Source organism: Pteropus alecto, unplaced genomic scaffold (assembly GCF_000325575.1).
Source record: "Pteropus alecto unplaced genomic scaffold, ASM32557v1 scaffold146, whole genome shotgun sequence".
Classification (NCBI taxonomy): Eukaryota; Metazoa; Chordata; class Mammalia; order Chiroptera; family Pteropodidae; genus Pteropus; species Pteropus alecto.
The window spans coordinates 6270260-6293265 of NW_006442107.1; the positions used below are offsets into that span (position 1 = coordinate 6270260).

Below are 23006 nucleotides of genomic sequence, written 5' to 3' on the forward strand. Positions count from 1 at the left end.
GAGACCATCTAAGTCATGAAGAATAATATATCTGTACGTTGAAATATACAGTGTTAAAAGAATATAAAATACGTGTACATGTTGGAACCAATAGATAAGTCTAGTAGGATTCAGTCTGATAATAGTTATTCTTAGGGAGTAGAATTGGGGATGGGTAGGAAAGAGCTTAGACTTTTTAACTTAATGTACTTTTGAGTTGTTGCAACTGTTTACATTAAGCATGTATTACTTTTGTGGTTAAAAGTAGTTTGGAGTTTTGGGATGGGGTGATTAAGAATTTTTTTGAAGATCTTGGGCATCCCCAGTCTGGATTTCTAAAGTAGTTAAAGGCTAACTAGGGAGATCGAGACTTATTACAAGTTAGCCAAAAGCAGGGGATGTGAAGGAAAGATCTTTAGGCTGGGAATCTGGGTTCCAATCCTGACTTGGCCAGTGACTGAGTATGACATTCAGGTAGTCATTTTACTGCTTTGGGCTCCCAGTCCAATAAACTGCCTCTCTGAGATTGAGGGGAAATTCTTATTTACTTGTGTGGCACCACTATCTAGCATACAGTATTTAATAAATAAATAAGTAGATGAATGAATGACAAGGGAGGTATAGGGCAACTATTACACCCATTTGATCCTTGAGAGTTTACATGATGTCTTTAAAGTCACATTGCTAGGTAGCATAAGAGCTAGGTTTCATACTCAGTGTCTGAACATGCTTTTGAAAATCTGGATCCTGAAGAGGCAGAGGGAGCAAGTCTTTCTCCCAATGTAGTGGAGGCAGGCTGTCAGCCCTAAGCTGCTGCTGCTGCTGTTGCAGAGTTTAAAGACAACTGTAAATGTGAGAGCTGGAAACTGCAAGATAAATCTAAAAATATATACCTATACAAAGTGAGAGGAAGCTGTGCTAACATCAGAAGTGGTCTGTGCACCATGGTCCTAAATAAAGCTGGCAGAGTGGCCTCTTTGGGTGGTGTCTCATCAAATCCAGGACATCAGTAGTTTAGAGACAGGGTCATAGACAGACTATGGTGAGGCATCTGTCATGTGCTCCTGTGATAACTCAGGAAAAAGGTCCCCTGGCATCCAAACAAGCTTAAAGGGCATCCAAACAAGCTTAAAGGACACAATACTTGGTCTACTCTTAAAATAGCTTCAGACACATTTTGGTGAGGAACAGCTTTTCATTCATGCTGTATTTCTAACCCAATATCCAACTTCACACTCTTCTCAAGGAGCGGAAGCTGTAATAGGTAATCATATTCTGCTAGTAGCTCTGAGCCCCTGCCTAGGTTATGAGTTCTTAATTTAGTACAGATAGAAAAATCTATTGACAGGACAGAATACTCATCAAAGGACAGTGACCCTTCATGGCTTGGACTTCAATATGTCATGGTCCCTAAGTTTGTGCCACCCTGGTTAGACTAGTTCAGACTGCTGAATTTTGGGGAAAAAAGTTTCATAGACTCAGAAATGGAGTGGTGGTGGTGGTGGGGTGCATGTCTAATGAAGTAGTAAAAATGAAATGGTCAAAAATTAAATATCAAAAGATAGACACAACTATATACAACATTATGATCCTGGATTGGAAAAACAATTGTTCTGAAGCATATTATTGAGATAACTGGAGAAATTTGGGTATGGACTATATATTAGATAATATTTTATCAATGTTAAATTTCTTAAATTTGATTTTATTGTGATTATCTAAGAATGTCTTTGTTCTTAGGAGATAAATGGTGAAGTATTTAGGGGTAAGCAGCAGTTCTCTATAGACAGACATGCAACCCAGGGGTCAGAATTAGGGGGAAAAAAGAGGCTTCCTCTCCACTCCAATACGTGTTAGTATATTTAATGTTTCAGGAAAATATTCAGGTTAGAGACTAGAAATGGAATTAGAGCAAGAAGGTTTAATTCCGGGCTGCCTTGGATGTTTGTTTGGCCACCCTTCATACCATTCCTGGCACATCAAGGCAAATAGAGGGTCAGTCTGAGCTGTTGCCTCTGATTCCTCCATGGTCTACTCCATTTCTTCTTTGCTTTCTGGAACTAGGTTTCCTGGCTTCCTACACCAGCCTCCCCCTTTTTTTTTAACTACAAATTTTGTTGAAGAAATAACACAAAAGGGATTCACTTTGGATTCTGGAGACTAGAGAATATTACTGGCAATGCTCTATTCATACATTTAAAAATTTAGATGACATGGCAAATTTCCTAGTTTTTTAAAAAGAACTGTCGGATTTGTTGATCTTCATTGTATTTATTTTGTTTCATTAATTTTTGCTCTTATCTTCATTATTTCTTTCTGCTTGTTTTCTTTGGGTTTATTTTGCTCTTTTTCTCTAACTTCCTGGGATGAATGTTCACTTCACTAACTTCACCTATTAATAAAAAGTTCTTCCTCCTTAATTTGCATACCTTTCCTTCAACAGTTTTGAGATGCAATTCACATACCACACAACTCACCCATCTGAAGTGTATAATTCAGTGGTTTCCAATTCATTCAGACATGTTCAGCCTTACCTCATAAAGAACTCTGTATCTTTTACTTGTCACCCCCATCCTTCATCCTTGCAGCCCTAAGCAACCATCAATTTACTTTCTATCCGTATGCATTTCCGGACATTTCATATGAATGGAATCCTATAATACATGATCTTTTGTGACTGGCTTCTTTTACTTAGCATAATGATTTCAAAATTCATCCAAGTTAAAGCGTGTATTAGTATTTCATTCCTTTTTACGGCTGAGTAATATTCCATTGTGTAGATACGCTACATTTTATTTATCTATTCATCACTTGATGGACATTTGGGTTGTTATGAATAATGCTGCTGTGAACATTCATGTTTAAGTTTTTGTGTGGACCATGTTTTCATTTCTCTTGGGTATATACCAAAGAGTTGAATTGCTGGATCATATGGTAACCCCACGTTTAATCACTTGAGATCCCACTAAACTATACTCCAAAGCAACTGTACCATTTTACATTCCAATTTTCTCACAACCTCACCAAAATTTATTATTCTCTCTCTTTTATTCTAGTTATCTTACTGGGTATGAGGTAGTATCATGTTTTTGATTTTTATTGTTGTAAAAACCAATAATGTCAAGCATCTTTTCATAAGCTTATTGGGCATCTGTATATCTTCACTGGGAAAATGTCTACTCAAATCTTCACCCATCTTTAAATTGGGTTATTTTTTATTGGGTTAAAAGTGTTTTTATAGATTCTAGATACAAGTCCCTTATCTGATATATGATTTGCAAATATTTTCCCCCATTCTGTGAATTGTCTATTCACTTTCTTATGATGTCCTTTGAAACACTAAAGTTTTTAATTATCATGAAGCCCAATTTATCTATTTTTTTCTTCTGCTGCCTGTGCTTTTGGTGTTATATCTAAGATCATGAATATTTATCTTCTAACAGTTTTATAGTTTTACATTGAGGACTTTGATTCATTTTAACATTCATATGTAGTGTGAGGTAAAGATCCAACTTTACTCTTTTTTAGCTTGCGGATATCTAGTTTTCTTAGCACCATTTGTTAAGATTGTTCTTTCCCCATTGGATGGTCTTGATATTCTTATCGTTATGAAATATCTATATTTATTCCTGGTAATAATCCTGTTCTGACATCTATCTAGATATTAATGTAAACTTTTGATTATTGTTTACATTGTATATTTTTTCCATGATTTTACTTTTATCTGTATCTTTAAAGTGAGGTGCCTGTAGACAGCATTTAACTGAGTCTTGATTTTTTATTCAAGTTGACAGTCTTTGACTTTTAATTAGTGTTTAAACTATTTAATGTTTTTGATATGAATCCTAGGCCCACCCTAGGGTCTATGGTTGTGATATGGTTGTGTGTAAATACACCAACTTGTTTCTATTTCTCACTTTTTCTTAATTCCTTTTTTCATTTCTTGACTTCTTTGAACTGAGCATTTTATATAATTCCATTTAATCTCCACTATCAGCTTATTAGCTACACCTGTTTTTGTTTTGTAGCTATTGTAGGACAGGAATTGGCAAATTGCTGCCTGTGAGCCAAATCCAGCTTGCCATCTGTTTTTGTAAATAAATTTTATTGGAATACAGCCATGAAACTGAAAAACATGAAATCTGGCACCACAGCTAAGGCAAATATCTTTCTGAAGACACTACTCAGTGTTCTCTGTAGTGGAAAGTGGTTACACTCTGGCTCACAGGAACATGAAATAGTCCCAACCCTTTACATGTTCCAATATTACAGTGGTTCTTTCACTGGCTTCAGGTGGTCTTCTCATATGTATGTGCAAGTCAATAGTTCAGCCAGACTTGAGGAATCACCTCTTCAGGTCTCCAGAGTTCTTCAGCATTTTCTCTCTCACATTTTACTTTGGTTTCTCCAAATTCTCATCTCTCAACTAGACGCCATCACCAGATTCTTTGGGTTATCCCTTCCTGAGCTGCAGACTAGAAATTCTCTCCATGCAGTAAGCTGGGGCAGTCACAGGGCTCACTTTGTTTCTTTCTCTTTTCTTAAGGATTAATTTCCTGTGCTTCTTCGATATTCAACATCTGAAGACCATAGTTACTCATTTTTTGTTTTTCTGTTTAAAGCAATACAGTCAATTTGATCACTTTGACTCCATTATGGCCAAAAGCAGAAATCCACGTTTGATACATAGAATTTTCATTATTCAGTTCTAAATATTTTTAGATTCATATAATTTCTTTGATTCACAGGTTATTTAGAATGTATTTCTCAAATTCCAAATATACATTTTTTTCATTTATTTTTATTTGATTGCACTGTGGTGAAAGAACATGCTGTGTATGCTTTCAGGCTGTTTGCAGTGGATTTCTTACTGCTCACTATTTGGACAATTTTTATAAATGTTCTGAATGCCCTTGGGAAAAAATATGTATCCTATGGCAATCTGGTATAGGATTTTTTAATATATCCATTAGACCAAGTTTGTTAATTGTCGCATTTAAATATTCTGTATACCTGCTGATTCTTTTCTGCCTGTTCTATCAATTACTGAGAGAAGTATGTAATCTATCTACCATGATCGTGGGTCCATCCATCCTTACTTTTAAGATATTTCTCTCATGTACACTATATACTTGCAAGTTTTTTAAAAACATAATATTTCAATCTTTGTCTTTTAACTAAAACACCTTCTCACTTACATTTAATATAATTACTGTTTTATAAAATTCTGCTGGTCTCATGTTTCTTTTTTCTTATTTTGTATATTTCTTACATTTTTCCTTGAACATTAATTTCTAAAGTTACTTTTTATCAGTTAGCTACTGCAGATAATAACTAGTCCAAAACTTAAAATAAGCTTCAAATAACTGTTTATTATTTCTTATAATTCTACAGTTTAACTCTATGCAATCCTGGCCTAGGCTTGATTTATCTCTGAAGTCTGCTGGTGACTCAGCTGGGGCTGGATGGTCCAAGAAGTCCTCCTTTACATATCTGGCAGTAGGCAGCCTGATTGGTCTTGGGGTGGGGGCAAGGCTCAGCTGCAATTACTTGTCTCTGCTCCATATAGTTTCTCATCCTCCAGTAGACTTGCCTAGGCTTCTTCACATGATGGTCTCAGAATTCCAGAGCAGTAAGAAAGGGCAAGTTTCAATGCACAAGGTTTTAATCCTCTGCTTTTGTCACATTTGCTATTGTCTCACTGGCTGAAACAAATCATAGGGCCACACCAGATACAAGAGGTGGAGGTAGAGACTCCATCTCTTGATGAGAGAAGTGGCAGAGTCAAGCTGCAAATGGTGAGTGCATAAAGATGGGAGGAATTATTGTGGTCATTTCCACAAGAAATCTACCAAGCTGCCTTACCAAAAGCCCTGCAATTAAGTCAAAAGACAAATGACAAACCTAGAAAAATATTTGTAACTCAAATCACAAAAGATTAATTTAGCTAATATGTAAGGACCTCCTATAAATTAAGAAAAAGACCAAACTGCAATATCTAAATGGTTAAAGAACAGACAGTTTCAAAAAAAGGAAATAATGTCTTTTGTATTTTGTATTATATTTAACCACGTATTTGTGGAAATGGAGAGGGAAATTTTTTTTTAACATTTTATATTTTTATTCCCCACCCCCAAGAGGAGGGAAATTTTTAAGGTCATTTAGATATTCTTTAAAAAAATGCCTGCTTCTTAATCACATGGTATAAAATTTTTTGAAGTATAAAAATATACACAGTGAAAAATTTCCTTTTTTACTTATAAAATATTGTACCATGCAGGAATTTTTAATATTTCAAAATTTTCAAATGTTTCAATCATGTCATTTATGGTTTCTGGATTTTGATGATACGTTTCTGACTATAATTATTTAAAAATCAAAACATTAAAATTCCTCCCTGATTTCTTGTATTATCTTTTTTTTAAATTAAATATTTAAATCTTTGATCCTTTGAAACTATCCTGACATAAGGTGTGTGGTCTGGATTTAACACCATGTGTTGAATTATCCATCTCTCTACTACTGATTTTTTTTTTTGACAGTTGTGAAATGTAAGGACCTCCTTACATTTTATTCTGATACTTCTGATCAGTTGAACAACTTATCTAGAACAAATTACCAGATAAATTTTACATTATGTCTTCAGGACTGGGGTTTTACAGTGACTTCAAATTTGGGGTCTTCAAATTTGAAGTCAGGAATCACATTTATGTCTGCTTTATCATACATTTGCTTAAGCTTAAAAAGCTTCCTCCCAAACTCTTGCTAATATTCTGGGCCAGTATCACAGGTCCTCCAGACGACTGTCACTTAGTTCTGTATTCTCTAATCTTGTCCACAAAGAGATTCTGTACAGGATCAAGTTCTTTACTAAATGCCACTGCTTTAACAGCAATATTCCTCCTCAAATGGACTGAAATTGCAGACTGAATGGTAGAGGAGAATCTGAAGAGCCTCTGAAGGATCATAGTGACTCCTGCACTCTGTCTAGAGCTGCCAGAGGCACGGCTGCTGCCACCGTTCTCTCTCTACTACTGATTTAAAAGGTCATCTTTTCCATAAACTATTCCTGCATATATTAACATTTGGAAGTAGACAGGTGAGCTGATCAGAAAGAATGACAGCAGACCCTTGAACAAGGAAGAGTAGGAGAAATGTAACATAACTGGAGTTATAGAACCTTTCCTTTTAACAAGTGACTGCATGACAACTGTCATAACAGAACTCCTGAAGGACACTTAACCACCAGCAATATAGAAAACTAACATTTTTAAATATGAAAACTATGTATTTCGGCATAAAAATGAAACACACAACCAGAAACCACTACCCTATCAATAATGACATTATCTCATCTAAGAACACAGAAATTAAATTATTAAGAAATGCCAACAGGAAACAATTCTTTAAAGTCCTATTTAATTTACTCTGTTAGGGAAGACAAAGTTTATTTGGCTCTGGTCACAGTTCCATCATATCTACTTTTTTTGTAAGTTCAGCTTCAATGGTATCCTAGAAGAAGAAAGAAATAATCTGAAATGCTATAAAGAAGGACATAAAACAGGTGCTCTCACTTCTACTGTTATTTAAAATAAGCAAAAAAGAAATTAAAAAAAAAACATTACAAATATTAAATATTCCCTTGCTGCTATATGTCTCCCTTTTCCCAAACCCTAAGGGTTTTCAGACTCTTGATTCTAATAAACATCTAAAGAAGGAAAAACAGTTTAAAAAAATGAATTAGTGTAATGGTACATGACTAGATTTGTATGCCCTTTACTCCTTAAACAATGTACTCCCGTTACACCTCTCAGATCACCTCTCTTCCATTTTCATGGCCACTGTTCTCATCACTTCTTACCTGGCTTACATAGGTCAACTGGTTTCGCCAATTTTCTTTATCCTTCCTCCAATCCACCCTGTACACTCATTACAGAATCATCTTCCTAAAGAACTGACATGATCAGAAAGCATAGCTTTGACCACAGTTCTCTTTGGCTTAAAAAACAAGGAAACACACAGGAACTTTCAGTAGCTCCCTACACACTCCCTTCTCTTTGTCTTAAAGGCCCTCTACATCATAAACCAATTGACTTTCTTTAGTCCTATCTTCCATTGCATACTCCTAGGCAGCTGGACCTCATTACCTGCCGAAGCTTACCTTTATTTTTCAGCTCCTGTGCATCTGCTAATTCCTTTTGCCTAGAATATTCTATGTCTCACAACCCTCTCCCTTCTCACTCAGGAAAATCTAAACAAAAATTTAAAAGACATAAAAGACAACTATCTATTTTTTATGGAAAATATATATACACACATGTCAAGAAACTATTAAAAGATGCACAGGAACGATACACAGAGTCTTTGGGACTATGGTTTACCTCTAAGGAGGAAGATAAGAAGGATGAAGGGAGCTTGAGCTATATCGACATTTATTTTATTTCTTTTTTTAAAACCTGAAAAAAAAAAAGGTACTTACTAATTCTCGCTTTGCTTCTTCAATTTTCACCTGAGCAAGAGATGGATTCTTTTAAAGAAAAACAAAATAAAGAAAGGTTATATTGTTTCAATTAGGACTCAAAGTGAAAAAATGCAACAATCCTTTTCAAAAGGCAAAAAACCTTACAGGGAGTATACCCCATGAAATTCAGCTTAGATTTTAAATCCTTAAGCATGGACTTACTACTTTCACGATCATTCAGTGCCCGTAGGGAAGGCTGGAGGAGATGACTTATTTTTTAATTCATAAAAATAATTACCGGCATTAAATCTAAATAAGACTCCAATTTTTTCTTCAAAGGTATAGTCTGTCGTTTTAGTTCTGCCAATTTCTGGGAGTGAAAAAAACAGTTACAGAGTAATAGAGTTATTCACAATGCAACTAAATAGTGACCATTTCTGAAATAAAACACAGCAAAGCATTAACATTAGGATATTTTAAATAACATATCAAATAAAGAGCTTCGAAGATAAATAGCCAAACTCACTTCCAATGGAATCAATCCTTTTAAGATACTTAAAATGGGAAAGTTAAACTCCCATTTATTACGGATAAGATTTAAATGTGTTGTCTAGGAATACAAAATAATGTGATTAAGAGGAATTGAAATGTAAGAGAATAACTAGAGTCTCAAATACATATTTGTGAATTGTGAACTTTAGATTTCAAAAATCAAAGTACAAAAAAAAAGCCTTAATAATAAAACAAAACCCCCTATTACTTCTTCTCTCACCAAAACAGACGTAACCCTTATATAATCACCAAAACAAATATAACCCTTATATAACCTAAAAACCCAGAAATGCACTCTACAGGAGTTTGGGGGCCTGCGTTATTACTGAACACCGAAAGAGAAAGACCTAGATGGTTAGTACATAGTCCCTCAATAAATTGAATAAATAAATCAATATTGTATAACTGACTAGTAAAGAGTTTCTAGCATATAGTAATAAATAAAAGAAACCAAACAAATGTGGGGATATATACAGCTAACAAGGAATAAAGTTATCAATACTGGTGAACATATGGTACAGGAATAAAGAGAAAAGAATCAGGTCAATAGTGAATAAAGCTCTATAAAAAGCAATGAAAAAGCAGATTTTAAAGAAAGTTAAATTGGGTTAAAATAAGCTCACCTCTGAAAGTGCTACTAGTGACTGATGAGACAGAGACGTATCCATGCCTCTGGCTGAAAGTTTCTCCTACAATTACACAAAAGGGGGTTCAGTTAAGAAGATTATTTTCAAAGTGACCATCATGAAATATTTTCAACATATAACCCAGTAAAGAGATGCTACAAATCTCAGATGAAAAGCAACACATGCATCTAAGCACTTTTACATTGCACACGAATTGTTTCCGTAGTCACGGGTTTGTGAAAAGAAGGTGCAGTGCTTCAGAGCCTGGGCTTCAGAGTCTGGCTGTCTGCGTTTAAAGCTGTACTGGCTGCTAAGCAGCTACTTAACCTTGGGCAAGTTACCTGTCTTCTCTGTAGCTCCTCTATCTGTAAAAAGGGAATACTAATGCTGTCTAGTTGTGAAGATGAAGGTCAAAAAGAAGTCTGAAGAGAGCTAACTATATTTGGTTCTTCACATGTACCTCTGCAGCTCTGATCCCACATCTGAACTCTTCTGACTTGGCTTTTAGGAAGTCCATATTCTGAAGACGGTTGTCAACTTTGGCCCTTTCTGTAGACAGATGCAACTCTGCCTTCTTGAGATCCCTTTAAAAAGTAAAGTTGAAAACATTTTCTTCTCCTCAGTGAAATTATTATCAAAAAGAAACGCTACTACTTTTTGGATTCAACTCTAGATTAGCCAAGAGTAGACAACAAACACACTTGCTTGATTTTCTACCACAAATTTATATCCTAGACTAGCTCCCAGGTCATCTTCCCCTCCATGTTGCTACGTGGGATTTTTCTCAAAGAATATTGAATAATTTTAAGATTAATCTATGCCAATTATTCCTGGAAAAAGTAAATCTGCTGCTCAAAAAGGTAATTTAATATATCCTAAAGCCAATTTGAATTACGGAGATCCTAAAGGCCTCTCTCTTAAATGTGATGTGACACAGTGCCTTGCACATACATACTCAGTATTTGTTGAATAAATTTATACGCCAACAAATTACTTGTGTATATACATACTCCTGATCCACAGCATCTAATCTCTAGGGCAATAGGGGCCTAAAGGAGGTCCAGAGGATCGAGAAAGATGCCAGAGCTCTAGTAAGAAAGGGCAACAAGATATAATGTACTTTAAGTTACACTGTAATTTATAAGTAAGAAAAATAAAATTCACATACATTTTGAAAATTATAAAACCCAGGTTATTTGTAAAAAAGAGGAATAAAGGTAAGAATTTGTATAAAAATTGAAAGTTAGTACCCGACTCCCCCCCCCCACCACCTCCACCTATGTCATTTTCTACTTAAAAAACATTTTAGGGACTCATTTTTAAATGTTGTTTTAATCATAACTATTGATTTAGAAACTAAATCCAACAATGTCCTATTACTGCCTTTATAATAAAAATTGTTACCATTTGCAACTCAATTACTTACTCTCGTAGACATTTTTCTAATACTAAAGTTGCAGTTAGATTTTTTTCCAGTTTTGCCAATTCGAGCTTGATTTCTTCATTTTTGGATTTGGTACGAAAAAGATCAGAGGTCAAATCATTCACTGCAGGGATAAAACTAAAAAAAGAATCTGGTCACATAAATGGACATTAAGGATAATAATAACAATTATTCTTCACTTCTAACTAACTTTAACTCTATGTAGATTCTTCCATAACCACCCTGTTTCATACCTCTATGCACTCTGTACATGCTGTTCCCATTCCTGGAAAGCCCTTCTTCAGCTGGTAAATTTCCATTTGTCCTTCAAAACTCAAATATGATTTGCTCCCATCCTGGAGTTATTATCCTATTCATCCCTGCTTCCCCAGTACCTTGTATATATAAATATATAAATATATATTGCCTAGCATATAACTGGTATTTGGTGTCTGCTGAACTGACTTAAGTCTAGATGTCTGCTGCTATACAGCCTACGTGTTCTTATACCTGAAACACTACTCTTGAGCATATATATATCTATATATATCTATATATATATTACCTATATATATATCTATATAGACATATAGATATATCCAGATATAAATATAAATTCCAAGCCCTTATATTGGCAATGAAGCAGAACACTGTACAGTTCTCTGATTATAAGTTGTAGTGGTAATCCTAGTTAAGATAGGGCCACCAGTGATAGTCATATGAACTTTAGATTCAGATTGGGTTTGAATCTCAACTCTTATAATTATAAAAAAGAGGGTTAGTTAAGAACTTTCCTCCTAGGGTTATGGAAGAATAATGTTATTATGCAAGTGAAATGCTTGTCACAAAGAATAAAGGTCCTTAACCTACTCTACCCAATATTGTAGGGACACAACCAAAAGTCACTATGCTTAACCGGATGATTTAGTCTACTGCTTTTCTTATTGTATTCTTATAGGGAACAATGTAAGTGATACCTTCTCCCTTTCCAAATATACATGAGAACCAAGCTTCACAAACCTAATCCTAGGGGGGAAAAAAAAAACCCACTAAAATTTACCCAATACTAAGTTTTTCTGAAGTAATTATAAATACTCACTAGCAATGATAGTTAATTAAATTCAGTGCTTTGGCATTTACTATTAATTTCCTACACAGAATTACCCTGAGAAAAAGTCTTGAGGTCAAGACTTTATAGCATATGATTGCAGAAATTAAATCTGTCACAAGAATTACCTAGCTAGTGAGGTATCCTTTGTTTCGAGGGCCACCGCACTGTCAGCCAAAGCATTCAGATAGTTAGAACCAGTGCTAGAGAGATTGGCAGGCGAAAAATTCACGCTCTCCATGAGAAGGTCTTGAAGATGCTTGGCTGAAAAGATATGAGAGTTCTATAATGACTAAGATGTTTATTTTAATTTTTAATAGCTTAATTGAAATCTTTCACATATCATACAATCCACCCTCCCTAAAGTATGTAATTCAATGGCTTTTAGTATATTCAGAGAGATGCACCAATCAATGCAATCAATTTTAGAACATTTTCATCACCCCAAAAAGAAACCCCATAATCTTTAGTCATCTTTTTCTGATTCCCCAATCCAAGAAGCCCTAGCAACCACTAATCTACATTCTGTCTCTATTCATTTGCCTGTTATGGACATTTCATATAAATGGTATCGTACAATACGTGGTCCTTTGTGACTGGATTCTCTTATTTAGCATAATGGTTTCAAGGTTAACCCATGCTGTAGCAGACATCAGTACTTCATTACCTTTTATGGCTGAATGTTATTCCATTGGATAGATCTATCTCCATTTTATTTATCCATTCATCTATTGATGGACATTTAGGTTGCTTCTACATTTTGGCTATTGTGAAAAATGTTGCTGTAAACATTCGTGTATAGGGTTTGATATGCATATATGCTTTCATTTCTCTCGGGGATATATCTAGGAGTGGAACTACTGGTCTTGTGGTAACTCTGTATTTAACTGTTTGAGGAATTGTGAGACTGTTTTCAAAAGTGACTGTATGATTTCACATGTTCACCGGTAGTGTACAGGTTCCAACTTCTCCACATCTTCACCAACAGTTGTTATTATTTGTCTTTTTTTGTTGTTTAGTGACCATTTGTAGAACTGAATAATGATCAATGAAATGATAACTTAAGACCTGAATATCTGTCTTTTTGATGATAGCCCTTCTTGTAGGTGTGAAGTAGAGTTGTAGTTTTGATTTGTATTGTCCTAATGGCTAATGATGACATGCTTACTGGCCATTTGGGTATCTTCTTGGGAGAAATGTTTATTCATATCCTTTACCCATTTTTAATTGGGTTATTTATGTTTTTATTATCGAGATGCAAGAGTTCTTTATATGTTGTAAGTACAAGTCCCTTATCAGATATATGATTTGCAAATACTGTCTCCCATTCTGTGGGTTGTCTTTTCATTTACTTAACGATGTTCTTTTTTTTTCATTCATTTTGAGTTAATCCTTATGTATGGTGTGAGGCAGAGTCCTGCTTCATTCTTTTATATGTGGATATCCAATTATCCCAGCACTATTCATTGAAAAGACTATTCTTTCCTCCACTGAATTATCTTGTCACCCTTGTGAAAAATCAAATGACCAAGAGTTTGACTTCCAGCCTAATAGCACGAGGAGCTCTGTGGACCTGCTCTCCAGCAAAACTGGTGAAAATTGTAAAATGAAACAAAACACCACAATTTGAAGCTCTAGACAAACAGGAAATAAAGAAACATCTATTCAATAAAATCTATGAAAATTCATTGACAGTAAGAGTGCGGTATTTGAACCAAGACTACTCTCTCCTCCTCCCTCCCAGCTCAGTGAGACAGAAACTCAACTCAATTATTGCAGTCGAGATCACAAGGCTCCCTCTGCCCCCGGCTCCCAGATAGAGGACTCTTCCTTGACAAGAGGAAAAGGACTTCAATGTTTCTCATCCTGCCACCAGCTCTCTGTTGCTAAGATGAAGTCCTAGGCGAATGTGGTCAAGAGGTGTGGGCTCTCTTCCTCTACCCAGCCACTGCTTTTGGAATGAAAGCTCTACCTTGGGTGAGGCACACTGAGAATACTGGGCCTCGATGGCCCTTGGACCAGCTCATAAGGTGGTAGTTCCATACCAGGAAAGGAAAGCCAAGAGGACCTAATGCTGCTGTACTCCCTCTCTCCCAAGCACTTAGCATCTATATTGAGAGTGTCACTCAGAGAAAAACCTTGCCATCGTCTCTACTCCCTGCCCCAGAGCCCTGGCTCAGAGATTTTTGTCTGGAGGAGAAGCAAGCCATAAAACAGCTCCAGTTACCTTCCCAAAGGAACTGAGTTAATTGGCAACAGAGTCTGAAGAAGTTCAAGTCTAAGGACACCCACAAGAACAGCGAAAGTTGTAGTAAAAGGCAACTGGGAGGACAGTCAAGATATAGGTTAAATTGTAGGCCACCTAGTTTGCATGGAAGAACCAGAAAAGAAATCTAGGAGGAGCCATTGTTGGGTCAGGACAAATATCAAACACTAATCTCAGAAACTACTCTTTTAATGATGCTAGAATTAGATTGGATTAGCTTGTAGAGTAATATATGTCCCCAAGGCATTGTTGAAAACAATAATTAGCTATCAATTAGTAAAATTTTACAGTTAGGTGTGGTCAATGAAAGAGAGGAAGACAGTCTTACCAAAACTACTGTCATCCCAGCGTGGCTGTGGACATACTCAAGTACAGATGCTCCTCAGTTTATGATGGAGTTACATCCGGGTAAAAATGGACGAGGTAGAAAAGTCGATAAGGAAACAGAATACCTGAATAACAGTATAACCAACTAATCTAACAGACACTCTAAAAACACTCCAAAACAACATCAGAATATACATTCTTCTCAAGTGGATATGGAACTTTCTCCAGGAAATAGCTTTATGTTAAACCATAAAACAAACCTCAATAAATTTAAAAGGATCAAAATAATACAAAGTATTCTCCTATCACAATGGAATGAAATTAGAAATTAGGAAAAAACTTATATATAAATATGTGGAATTAAACAATACATTCCTAATAACCAATGTGTCAAGAAGAAATCAGGAAATTAGAAAATACTTTAAGATGAATTAAAATGAAAACACAACATACCAAAAATTATGGGATGTGTCAAAAGCAGTGCTCAGAGGGAAATTTATAGTTGTAATTCTTGTATTAAGAACAAAAGATCACAAATCAATAGCCTAATATTCCACTATAAAACACTGAGAAAAGAGCAGACTAAACTAAAACTAAGCCAAAGGAAGGAAGTAATAAAGATTAGAATGAAAATTAATGAAATTGAGAATAAAAAACAACAGAGAAAAAGCAATGAAACCAAAAGCTTGTTCTTTGATATAAACAAAATTGAAAAACCTTCACCTAGATTAAGAAAAGAGAGATTCAAATTACTAGAATCAGAAACGAAATAATAAAAAGCATTATAAAGCAATACTATGAACAATTGTACAGAACAATTTAGATAACTTAGACGAAATGGACAAATTCCAAAAAGGACACAAACTACTGAAATTAACTCAAGAACAAATAGATAATCTGAATAGATCGATAACAAGTGAAGAGACTGAATTAGTACTCAAAGAAAACTCAGGCCCAGATGGCTTTACCACTGAATTCTATCAAATATATAAAGAAGAATTAATACCAATTCTTGACAACTCTTCCAAATATAGAATGCAGGGAAAACTTCTCAACTCTTTCAATGAGGTCAGTATTATCTTGATAGTTAAACTAAACAAAGACATAACAAGGAAAGAAAACTATGGACCAATATCTCTTATAAATATGAATTCAAAAATTCACAAAATAGTAGCAAACTGAATCCAGCAACCTATAAAAAAGTTATACAACATGAGGATGTGGATTTATCTTTAAAATAAACATTGATTCGGGAAAAAAATGGCATAGGTGACAGAGGCTTTGTTCATCACTCTTGTGACCAAATCGAAGTTGTGACAGAAACATGGAGCAAACAGCAAGCAAAGTCACCTGGGATCTAGATGAACAAAAGCACTACAACTAGGGAGAAAAATAAGAAATCACCCTACAATGGTAGAAGGTAGGAGTGGGTGAAGACTTAAGGCTGCCTGGTCCCCAGTGGCTGAGTGGGACAGAGGCTACTGCAGCAGCAGCCAGAAGCTGAGATGCCTCCTAAAGGGGCCGTGTCCCTGCTGGGGGTGGGGGTGGAAGGGCACCAGTGACTTACAGGGGGACACTGAGTTGTCTGAGTGAGAGCCAGAGGCGAGCCTCTCTCTGGAGCAGAAGTGCTGGTGGTATCCATTGTTCCTCTGCTGAGCCCTCCCCTTACCCCAGTGTGCTGACTCAGTACTGCCACAGTGAGACATCATCATTGAACTGGATAAGAGAGGTTGCTTTGCCCAGAGGATTCCCTGAAACTCCACCTCCCCCAACTTGCGGTCCTACCCAAGCCACATCCAGTTGTGGCCTTAGTGACAGTCCAGTGCTCCTTGCTGAGCAGAGCCTAGACTCACATTAGTGGCAGCTAACTGCGGTTTCTGGTGTGGCCTCTTGAGGCAACTGTAAGCACAGCATCTGTGGATTGCTTGATGAACCTTAACAGATGGCCGCGGACGGGCATAGGCTGGGGCTAAACTTGGCCTGCAGCTGAACCTCTCTCAAGAGGACTGTGCCACTGGACACCTACTATACAAAGCCACGCTAATAAGACCGGGAGACTTAAGAGCTTTGGTTAGTACATAAAAACAGACATAGAAAAGCAGTCAAAATGGGAAGATAAAAAAGCAGAAACCATATGAGAGAATGGAACAGAGATCCAGGAATAATGAAATCAAGCAATTGATGCGGAGTTCAAAACACTGGTTATAAAGTTGCTCAATGAATTTAGTGGGAAGTGTAGATGAATTCAGTGAGAACTTTAATAAAGAGATAAAAAACATAAAAATGAACATGAAAATTATAAAAGGGAACCAGTCAGAAATGAAGAGCACATTATCTGAGATGAAGAGCATGTTAGAAGGAATCAATAGAGTGGAGGAAGAAGAGGATCAAACCACTGATGTAGAGGATGGGGAAGCCAAGGACACTCAATTAGAATGGCAAGAAAAAAGAAGCAAAGACTATAAAAATAATTTTAGGAGACTGTGGGACACTATTAAATGTAAAAATATCTGTCTCATCGGCATACCAGAAGGAAAACAAGATATGAGCTATTTGAAGAAATAATGATAGAAAATTTCCCTAAGCTGGTGAAGGAAATAAACATACAACCCCAGGAAGCTTAGAGAATACCAAAAAAGATGAACCCAAAGAGGCCTACACCATGGCACATCATAATTAAAATGCCAAAGGTTAAATACAAAGAGAGAATCTTAAAAGCAGCAAGAGAAAAGCATATAGTTAAATACAAGGGAGCTCCCGTTAAGACTGGTAGCTGATTTCTCAAAAGAAACTATGCAAGACAGAAGGGCTTGGCAAAAAATATTCAACGTGATGAAAACCCAGGATCTACAACCAAGAATACTTTACCCAGCAAAGTCTTCATTTAGAGTTGAAAGATAAAGAGCTTCCCTGACAAAAATAAGCTAAAGGAATTTATCAGTTGGAGGGACTTTATCTTTAAGAAGAAAAAACATGTATCAAAAACATGAATAAAGAATGGTAATAAGTACATTCTTATGAACAAGTACCTCAAATGGAAAAGAATTAAGTGCTCCAACCAAAAGAAAGAGTGGCTAAATGGATAAGAAAACAAGACCCCTACATATGTTGTCTATAAAAGACTCACTTCAGATTAAAAGACATTCACAGACTAAAAGGAAGGGGATGGAAAAAGATATTGCCTTGATGGACCTAAATGGTATTGAGCTGAATGAAATAAATCAGATAAAGACAAATATCACATGATTTCACATACATATGGAATCTAAAGAACAAAATAAACAACAACAACAGAAACTCATAGATAAAGAAAATAATTTGAGGGCTACTAGATGGGAGAGGGTTTGGGGGATGGCAAAAAAGGGCAAAGGGATTATGAAGTACAAATAGATAGTTACAAAATAGACATGGAAATATAAAGTGTAGCATAAGGAAAATAGTTAACAATGTTATAACAAATATGTAAGGGGGAAGAGGGGTACTAGATTTAGTGGGGTGATCACTTTGTTATGTGGATCTCTGATCACTATGCTATACTACTGAAACTGGTATATTATTGTATGCCAACTATAATTAATAAAAACTCATTGAATTGTACAATGTAAATATGAGTAACTAATTGTCTATTATACTTCAATAAAGCTGGAAAAAATAAAAAACACTGATTCAACATCTGAATGTCAATTAATGTAATACATCATAACAATAGAATAAAAACAAGTCACCCAATTATCTCAACTAGAAAAAGCATTTGATGAAATCTAACACGCTTTCATGATAAAGGCACTCAACAAGTTAGGAAGAGAGGGGAACTTTCCTAAGTTGATAAAGGACATCTAGAAAAAACCCACAGCTAACAACATACTTAATGGTGAAGACTGAATGCTTTCCCTCTAAGATCACGAAGATAAGGATTCCCTTTCTTGTCACATCTATACAACTTTTTATTGGAGGTTCGAGCTGGGGCAATATCTTTTCATTTTCCTCCTCAACTGAAGAACTGGCAACATGAAGAATGGTTTCAGTAGTTTCATCTGTATTGGTCATGATTAAACAGTCTTCATACAAAAATTTTACATCCTTTCCCAATTCCTGAAAATATTTTGAAAATGTTCCAACCTCATGTACTGCAAAGAACTGTACTTTGCAGAAATGAAAACTGTATCTAAAAAATGATTTTGAGCTCAAAAGTCATTTAAGTCCAAATGACTTTATGGTATCACTACTTAGAATTTAGAGTTACAAATGGAGGAAGCAAAACCTCCCTAATAGTATACATGAATCTATACTTGTTATAGGGTCCCACAAATTCTATTTTCTGCTGGATACTTTCACTGTCCAAAGAAGGAAAAACTTAGAAAAGAGGTCTAATGGTTAGTCCATGACATGCAGCGTTAACAAATATCAATGGAAGTAGGATTGTTCTAGATATTTAAATATGGAAAATTGTGTCAAAATTTGTATACATTAATAAAAACATTTGCTAATTAACACGTCATCCTAAAAGGCACCTAAGGGCAGACATAAATAATCTTATTTTGAAAATCCTTAGATTTTTTTTTCCTACTTATAGAGTATTACAGACAAAAAGCTCTTAGAAAATAAGATTTTTCTGGACTCAAAGCTTCTTCTTCCATACTACATTTTAATAACTACAAAAATAAAATCATTTAAAAGTAAAACAATTTTAAAAGCACTGAAGAGTATGACTAGAAAGGAGCATCACAGGAGGAGTTTTAGGGAGTGACAGAACTGTTCTGCATCCTGATTGTGGAAGTAGATTTCAGAATTTGTATGTGTTAAAACAGTACACCAAAACAAAAAGTCAGTTTTACTGTATTGTAATTTTTAAAGGAAATGAGAACAAAGCATGTATACAGAAGAATTAAATATAAATTACACTACATTCAAAATGTTGTATGTGATACATATGGTTAAATAGAGAGCAAATATAGGTCTTACTTCCCTTCTCTTTTGTATATTCCCACTTATAAAAAGATTTTTATAAATCTTTTTTTTGTGGTTTGTATTATAAAAATGACAGATGTCTTAAATGAACTTTTTCAAACTACATATGCACATCAGAAAATTTTAATGCAGTCCCATGAATACAAAGCAATGGAGCTATTTGTTCAAGTCTCACAGTTCATAGCTGCCACCCTAGGTGTCCCAATGGCTCATTTTAACTAAAGCATGGGAACTGGAAGCAGACCAAAAAGATACAGAAGTGAAACATCACAGATACCTTTTATATCAAGCTAGTAAGTTTAGACTCATGTTTCAAGGTTTACTGTTTTGCTACCTGAGTACCAATAAAATACATACTATAATGAAATTTATATTTTAAGTTACTACAAGATATCAAGACGAATCTGGGTAAAATAAAAAAGCAAAACCAATAAGTACTCTACACGAAATTAATCTTGTACATTTTAGTGTTATAAAATTTGGCTACCTCTAGTTATTATCTCATTCAAAACTGTGTAATTAATCTCACCTTCTGATTCATATTCACTTGCTTTCTGTTTCAAGTCCTCTATTACCAGGTGGACGTCCCTGTCCCGGACTCTGTTGCGTTCTGAAAGGTGATGTAAAATCTCTGTGGTCCGTGGATTCACCTCGTATTGTGGAATGGGGTGATCTCCAAATATTTTTTTCAGCCATGCAGCAACCTAATCATTGACAGGAAGACAAATATTGTAATGGCACGAAGCAAATACGACAAAGTGATGAGAAGCAAACGAATCTTTCTGTGAATCTTCTGGCTTCCGACTTCACATCCTAACTTGTCATTGAAGAGACAGATACCAGATGTTAGGAAATAAAAAGTGAACGGTGAGGCTCGGCTGAATGGTGGGGTTGGGGTCAGCAGTACCGCTTCAGTATTTGGGGAGGGATTTTGTAGCAAGGGGTTCCACAACACCTCTCCCAATCCGACTCCAAGCAAAGAAAGGCCGGGGAAGGTAGGGAAACGCCCTTCCCAAGTCGTTCTAAGCAGAGGGGGACTCGCAGATCGTGAAGGCGGCACTAAAGATGGACCAGCATAGTAGTGTGAGGAAAACAGTAATCGTGGCGCACCCAGGAGACCAGCCAGCGAGGCGGGCGTGTCAAAGACCCGGTTCTAGGAGACCGCAAAGTCCCGCTCCCGCCCCCATCACCTGCGCCTCTTTCTCCTGCGCTTCCATAGCCACCTCTCCCGCCATTTCTCGAGAAGCGCCTCGCGGGAGAAGTGCCCGACTCTCTTTGCAGGCCCCGCCCACACGCCGTTGGTCCCGCCCCCTCAGGGCCCGGGATTTCCGGGAGTTGTAGTTTTTACTGAGACTCCAGGCTGCTGAGCGCTTAGACAAGCAGCTGTAAGGCTCTAGCACCCCAAACCTCTCCTGGCTTTCCAGCACCCCAAACCTCTTCTCGTTTACTGCTTCGCCTCTCCCTCCGCCCTCCGTGGTATAATCTACAGGACGAGAACCAGGCCGTGTTTTCTTTCTATTTTCTTTCTATGTATTTTCTTTCTATTTTTATATCTCACTTGAATCACTTGCCTTAAAAAAATACTTGAAACTTGTTTTTTGGATAGCAGATGTTTGTGTTTCTTCCACACCGAGAGCATGAACTTAAAATTTTATTTAACCCTGGAAATATTAACTGCAGAAATCTTAATCTTATCTGTTAGTTTCCGCCACCAAAGAACTAAATATGCTGGAGACTTTTAAAATGGTTGAAAGCATCCAACTGCTGGCACTGTCACTGCCACTCAGCCATTCTTCTATTCATTCCTTGCCTTCCCTAAAGTTCTCTCCTCTCTCCATCACTCTAATTAACACTGTGAGAGGTTTTTTACATTGCTACAGCAATGTTTAGTTTTCTGTGTTTTCCTATTTTTGTTTCGTTTTTACAGGAACTCTGTAAAATAGATGGACACACATTATTTTACCCATTTTCTCATTAAACGGCACACACATAGATTAAATGACTTGACCAAGATTAGGTGGTAGAGCTGGAACCTGACCACAGTGTTCTGGCTTTAGTTGGGTGTTTCAGTCTCTTCAGGTTATACCACACTGCTATCCAGCAACCTCCTGTGTTATACTAGGAAAAGTACTCGACTTTCTGTGATGTGTAGTTTAAACTGTGGGTCAGACTTAGCACCAAATATGTTTCTCCTAAGTCGTATGCATATTTGAAATGATTATTTTCAAAGGAATTTTATTAACTAGTCAATACCATATTGTATAGCTTTCTGATAGTTTCAAATATATCTGCTTAGTAATCAAATTTCATATAAGTTGGTACAGCCCTGAATACAGGGGAAAAAGTTATCTTTATGCCCTTTATCTACATTAATCACTATAATTTTACAAACTATCCCTGCAATCTTGTTGTCTTTATAAACCAATATTTTTCCTATTCCTACCTACCTCTTCCTAACTATTCATACCAGATCGAATCCCAGAAGGACTGTCGTATTTACTTACCTATGGCTCACCCTGAAAGGCAGAATATTAAAGAAAGGGATTGCTGACCATACATTTGCAAACTATTTTAGGAGATGACCTTTTTAACTCAAGATATTCATATGCCCTTCCGCCCCACCCCATTAAGATTTTGGGTGCAAGTTCGAATTTGGTGGAGGAAGCTGAAAGATGCTTCTCAGAAGAATTACAAACGAAGTTACCTTAATAGTCTCCATTATCGCAAAATACCAAACACGCCCCTCCCCCCCATTCTGTACATGTCACAAAAATCTGAGGACCACAAAAATTCTGAGAAAAAAGTCTCCCTCCAATCTTACCGGGTCGGTACAGAAAGTTATTTTCATCATTTCCGTTTTACTCCACATGGAAAAGTAGAATCCCTACTATCATGAAACTAGTTGCTGGTAGAGGACAACTTGAGCCCTAGTCCAATCTGGAGAGAGACAGCTGTACTGATTCTGGACCATTCTCAGGAGGATTGCCAACCACTCTTACTTGAACTCCTTGTCCTGTTACAGTTTTTAAACAATTTGCCCTAATTCACAATTAGGTAGAACCTGAAAGAATTGCGATTCTCCAATTTAGGTTCGTATGGTGTGAGTGCTTGTCAAAATTCAGACAGGTCCAAATTTCGACTCAGAGTCTGGGTTTAAATCTCGCCACGTGAGCATCAATCCGCTGGGCAGAAAGCGCTCTGCGGTAGACACGCCTAGGGGGCGGGTAACTGTTTACTATTGTTACGGCTCCAATGTTTAGTAGCTGTAGCTTCGGAGCGGACACTATCGACCGGCA

The 23006-nt window shown here is 36.3% G+C and overlaps 1 protein-coding gene and 1 pseudogene across 2 annotated transcripts; both read right to left on the bottom strand.

The window, feature by feature from the left end:
- Positions 1 to 5331: 5331 nt before the first annotated feature.
- Positions 5332 to 7239, bottom strand: LOC102897372 (annotated as a pseudogene).
- A 140-nt stretch (positions 7240 to 7379) lies between these two features.
- HAUS1 (HAUS augmin like complex subunit 1) lies at positions 7380 to 20994 on the bottom strand. Of its 2 annotated transcripts, none has more exons than XM_006919937.3 (9): positions 20901 to 20994; positions 20240 to 20414; positions 12278 to 12413; positions 11045 to 11179; positions 10079 to 10202; positions 9616 to 9681; positions 8739 to 8810; positions 8459 to 8506; positions 7380 to 7491 (listed from the first exon to the last, which is right to left on the bottom strand). In XM_006919937.3, exons 1-9 carry the CDS (start codon positions 20943 to 20945, stop codon positions 7441 to 7443), a joined length of 852 nt encoding a protein of 283 aa, XP_006919999.1. In that variant the 5' UTR covers positions 20946 to 20994; the 3' UTR covers positions 7380 to 7440. The 2 variants fall into 2 exon arrangements, with proteins under 2 accessions (XP_006919999.1, XP_024894455.1); XM_025038687.1 differs by lacking the exon at positions 7380 to 7491 and adding an exon at positions 7552 to 8230.
- Between the last annotated feature and the right edge of the window lie 2012 nt (positions 20995 to 23006).

What these genes read in the sequence shown, in the direction of transcription:
- HAUS1 (XM_006919937.3), bottom strand. Translation starts at nt 20,945, where the DNA reads ATGGCGGGAGAGGTGGCTATGGAAGCGCAGGAGAAAGAGGCGCAG. An exon ending in CTTATTTAGATTTAATGCCG is followed by an intron (nt 8,507 to 8,738) that starts GTAATTATTTTT and finishes TTTCTTTAAAAG; the next exon opens with AATCCATCTCTTGCTCAGGT. An exon ending in AAGAAGCAAAGCGAGAATTA is followed by an intron (nt 7,492 to 8,458) that starts GTAAGTACCTTT and finishes TTCTTCTTCTAG; the next exon opens with GATACCATTGAAGCTGAACT.